This window comes from Cyprinodon variegatus, unplaced genomic scaffold (genome assembly GCF_000732505.1).
Source record: "Cyprinodon variegatus isolate N-32 unplaced genomic scaffold, C_variegatus-1.0 Scaffold2209, whole genome shotgun sequence".
Classification (NCBI taxonomy): Eukaryota; Metazoa; Chordata; class Actinopteri; order Cyprinodontiformes; family Cyprinodontidae; genus Cyprinodon; species Cyprinodon variegatus.
Genome location: NW_015152662.1, coordinates 5,952 through 10,874, shown reverse-complemented (window position 1 = coordinate 10,874; position 4,923 = coordinate 5,952). Strand labels below are relative to the sequence as shown.

The 4,923-nt window shown below is 38.7% G+C and overlaps 1 protein-coding gene across 1 annotated transcript; it reads right to left on the bottom strand.

Moving 5' to 3' along the window:
* Window positions 1-1,512: 1,512 nt before the first annotated feature.
* LOC107080676 (hyaluronan and proteoglycan link protein 4-like) lies at window positions 1,513-4,111 on the bottom strand. Its single transcript, XM_015368884.1, has 3 exons — window positions 3,964-4,111; window positions 1,953-2,291; window positions 1,513-1,738 (listed from the first exon to the last, which is right to left on the bottom strand). The coding sequence occupies exons 1-3, from the start codon at window positions 4,067-4,069 to the stop codon at window positions 1,665-1,667; spliced, it is 519 nt and encodes a 172-aa protein (XP_015224370.1). The 5' UTR covers window positions 4,070-4,111; the 3' UTR covers window positions 1,513-1,664.
* Window positions 4,112-4,923: the final 812 nt, after the last annotated feature.

Below are 4,923 nucleotides of genomic sequence, written 5' to 3'. Positions count from 1 at the left end.
TTTACAGAAGTTAATGAACTCACTAATAGTGTACTGCTGTTTTTGATTGTCTGGTTCCTGTGGGTTTATGGGCTTATTGAGAACCTTCAAAACTTTCATTTAAAAAAAGTAAAAAAAAAAAAAAACCTCTGGACTTTGTTTTTTAAGTTTGAAGACATTTTGCTTCCCATCCAGGACACACAAAAGCCTTGCTGCTACCCTATATGCCTATGGCCATCACTTTGATGCCAGTCTCATCGGACTTGGTTTTTCAAAGGGTCTGAGATAAATGCAGCTGTGTTCAAATTGACCAACAAGTGGAGTATATGGTACATTGTAGGCGTCTTTAACCTTGACTTAGTTTAGGTGTAAAATGTCGTTGTAGAAGCCTCTGAGATGCACATGGTTGAAATCCCCTGATATGATCCCACAAGCATCAGGATGAGCAGACTGAACCCCTTATCGCCACTTCCTTAATGACATGATATGAGACCATCTGCTCTGCCTGAGGCTGAGTGTAAACAACAGTGGTGATAATATGATATATATATATATATGATATATATATATATATATATATATATATATATATATATATATATATATATATATATATATATATATACATATGATGAATACATTTAATACACCACTGAAGTAAAATGTCTGAAACCAACATAATATTGGGCTTGGATTAAATGTAAATGTTTTCAGTAAAATTCAAAGATTAAATTCCCTCTAATGTCTTCCGGTAGTGAGGAGTTCTTCCTCTTCTTGGATAAAGTCAAGCTGAATAATTGAGGATGAAAACTGGCTTATTATAGTTTTCTTTTTAAAACATCTTTTTATGTTATAATTCTTGTTTTTTCCGTTTTCTGATGGTTTCTCATTCTGCTTGTAGGAATCAAATTCATTTTAATTACATTCAATTCAGCTAAAATATTGCAGTAACGCATTTGTTTTTCTCTCATGCCTGAAGGCAGGAAGGATCTTCTGTAGAGGTCTGTCTTGCATTGGATCTGGAGAAACCTCTGACTGAAGACACTCCATTGTTGTTCAACAATCTTCTGAAGAGGATGCTCACTGATGTCCACAATGTTCTTCATTTCATGAATGTTTTTCTTCATGAAATCATCTTCAGACATTATAAAGGAGTTCCTAGAACAGAGCAGACCTTCTTTATCAGCTTGTTGACCTTCTTTTTATATCATTAGCTTTAATGCAGATTCTCCACAACAGACTTATAGAAGATATTTAGCTTCCTGCCGTAGGACCTAAGCTTCTTTAGAAAGTACAATCTCTTCTGTTCATTCTTGTAGATGGCTTCAGAGTTGCATCTCCAGTCTAGTTTGTTGTCCAGGTGAACACCAAGGTACTTCTACTCCTCGATCATCTCCAATTCTTCTCCCATGATGTTAATTTGATTTAACTTGTTTCTGCTTCTTCTGAAATCTACAATCATCTAATTTGTTTTGTTGACATCTGGAATCAGATGATTGTTTCCACACACTGACACAAAGTGGTTCACTAGTTCTCTGCAATAGTGACCAAAGAGCAGAAACATCTCCTTCACCATCATAGTTCTGCTGTTCAGACATTAGAACCACTAAATTCCAAAGATACTCCATCAGCAGAAGGATCTGGGACTTTTACAGAAATTATGACAACGATAAAATAAAGTAGATTTAATGTAGATCACCTGTCAGACCATCAGAACCATCTTTGTTTCCTCCATCATCTTGGCTTTCATGATTGGATCCTGTAGATAAGATCAAGGTGTTAGTGGGAGATTTCAGGATAATTAATGGCCTGTCCTGGCATCACATGTTATCAAGTTAAAGGGGTCCAGATTCATTCATTCACTCATTCATTCATTCACATGCTAATTATGCTAAGCTAACATCAAGGTAGCCTCAGCTGCCCTTGGCATACTGATGGGGAAGAACCAGGGAGGTTCTGATCCAGAGACTCACCCAGAGGAAGAACATTCAGGGTGATGGTGCTGATTGGTTTAATGGCTCTCTTCCTGCGGACTGTGCTTTTTAGAACATAACACTCATATGTTCCGCTGTCTTCAGACGTCACGTTCCTCAGAACCAGAGAAACGTCCCCATTCTGTAGGTCCTTCAGCTCAACTCGGCCCTTGTAGCCCGGTTTGGGGATTTTTGGGTCCAAGTTTTTGTTTCTTAGAATGAGAACGTATTCTAGGTTTGCTCCAGGTCGGCTCCACTCCACCACTTTAAAGGGCATGTACCCCTCAGCCCTGCATGGCAGAGTAACATCTCCTCCAATCACAGCGGAGATGCTCCGATCTACAGGAGAGACACAACACAGAGCAGCTTAACAAAGAGGAAACTCAGGTTGAAATCAGACTTCCTCATCCTGGATATATACATTATGTTTTACTGTAGAAGAACAATGAGAAACACTGTGGAGGACAGAGAACTTAGAGTCAATAACTAACTGAAACCAAACAGAAAATCATAAAATTATTCCAAAACAGTAGGAAAACAATGCACTGGACTTTGTTTCCAAGTTCGAAGGCGTTCCGCTTCCCATGCAGGAAGCTTTTTTAATTCAAATAGTCAGAAATAGCGTTGATTTCCAGGCTTTATACAGTAGCCCAACCGTGTTTTTGTTTAGAAAACATGCAATTTGAAATTCCTGACATTTTGAATTAAAAAGGCTTCCTGGATGGGAAGCGAATCATCTTCAAACTTGGAAGCAAAGACCAATGGCTTGTTTTTTTTACTTTTTTGGAATGACTATAACCTGGATGTGTTAGGAATCCAGTCTATGTGGTTTGTGTTTTTTTCCCCCTCCACCACCAGATGACGCCCTGTTCTCGTTGGTCCTCCCTCACACTGGTTGGCTCATTACTGAGGACTTCTAAAGCGGAGAACTGCCACTACTTCGACGCCAGAGTGTTTGCCAGTTTGGGGTACTCTAGCTAAGCTGGATTCAGCTGAGTCTAACTGAGTTTTTGTTTCTCTGAGCCTCACGTGATTTTTGTCTTTGTCTTTCGGCAATCGTGAGTCCCGTTTATCTCTGTGTTTGCAAGACGTCGTTCAAAGTTCCCACGGACACCGAACTAACCTCTGTGAACTTCCCTTCTCATTTCCAGTTCCGTAAACATTTCTCCTTTTTCTCTGAGTGGTTTTCTGTATGTGGGTCAGATCTCTTCAATACATCATTACAGGAGGACTGAGAAGATTCCCCAGCACACTGAATTATTATCAGAAAAACTGTAATGTCTTGTTACCAAAGTATTTTGATGGAATTAAAACCTGTTCTGGATTAATAATCTGAACACACTTTCTAAATCAGAACCAAACAATCCAATCATGAGCTGTGCTCCCCTGCATCAGCTTTGAATTAGAATAGAGGAGATCAGACATTACAGGAGAGGAGAAGAGATCAGAGGAGATCAGAGGAGATCAGAGGAGATCAGACGATGTTGACTTTAAGCAGCTGAAGAGGAAGAGGTTGAAAAAAAGAAGAGCAGGCACAGAGGGGTTCTGGTTCTGACCGATCCCAGCGGCCGGACTGGACCACTGCCAGGATATGATGGCAGTTGTCTCCTGGGTTACAGAATGAGAGAGGGAGGGAATGAGTGCACATCTCCTCCCTTCATCCACATAAATTTGCAGTCAGTTTAACCTTATCAGGCTGTTAATGTTTAGCTTATATTAGGTTCCTCATTCGGCTCAGTAGGCTGTAAAGTTCTGTTTCTAGTGTTACAGTAAAAAACACATCATTATGGGGAAGGTGAGGTTAATAATTAAACACTAGGACAACAATTCAAAGTGCTGGAAGGATTACAATAAAAAACATGCACATTTTAAGATTTTCAACTTATACAAATTTAATGAATAACAGTCTGTATTTTCTACATCTAAATATATGACGTTTTCTATTCTAGAAATAAAAGAAAAAGGAAAATTAAATACAGAGAAACGATGAGTATGAATCTATAAAACCCACCTTCTGGAGAGGCAGAAATGGCTTGACAGAGACCCACAAGAATGAGAAGGACCACCCTGCCCATGTCTCTCATTCCTGAGGTTGGACATAGACAGAATCTTCTCATTCCTGTGGAAATCTGCAGGCGATGATGTTGCTTCTGCAGCGCTCAGAAAATGTCTGCCTGAAAGTTGGACTATCAAAGGTTAAGTAGAGAGAAACCCAGCCCCGTCCAGAAGGGCGCCCTGTGCTCATAAGGGCTGTAAAACATCATAGAAATTATCAGGAAACGAAACAAAACAACTAAAGGTTGATCTAACGTTGTTAGTAGATTTATACATTACTTTGTTGGATTTTAAAAGCACGACTTGAAATAGATCAGCTAAACAACATTATGAATAAATACTGGGCTCTAAAAGGAGCTTTGAGGCGCAGCGAAGAGGCGCAATTAGACGGACTGAGAGAAAAACACACCAAAATAAATAATGCAACAGTTTTTGGCATTTACTTAATCATATTTTAGTGAGATTGAAATCCTTGAGACCTCAGTCCAATTGAACGCTTAGTGATATACCATCATGGAACAAACTATAGTAGAAAACGCAGAAATAATATTTGTAAATGTCATTCAATAACATTACATGAATTTATGGAGTGTTATGACTACGTGTGACAAAGCCATCCCAAAGTCCACCATTTACAATGTTCAAGGCTTATATAATATAAACACTAAACAAAAGATAACCTGTTTATAGTGCAGATAATTCTATAACTGCATTTTACAAATAAAGTCCTTTAGAAAGCAGTTCTAACATCTAATTGGTCATTTAAAAAAATGCTGTATTTAGAGGATTGATAGGTAAATAATATCCTAATCTCTAAATACAGAGGAACACTCCTTCCCCGTGAGTATGGAAAGTCATGTGTGTATTGTTACGACCCCCTGTTGGTCTAGAGTAGAGGGGGCATAAATATATAGGC

Excerpts from the sequence above, each read along its gene's own strand:
- LOC107080676 (XM_015368884.1), bottom strand. The coding sequence starts at position 4,069 with ATGAGAAGATTCTGTCTATGTCCAACCTCAGGAATGAGAGACATGGGC. Across the intron at positions 2,292-3,963 it reads CATTTCTGCCTCTCCAGAAG|ATCGGAGCATCTCCGCTGTG; the intron begins GTGGGTTTTATA and ends TCTCTCCTGTAG. Across the intron at positions 1,739-1,952 it reads CCTGAATGTTCTTCCTCTGG|GATCCAATCATGAAAGCCAA; the intron begins GTGAGTCTCTGG and ends TCTTATCTACAG.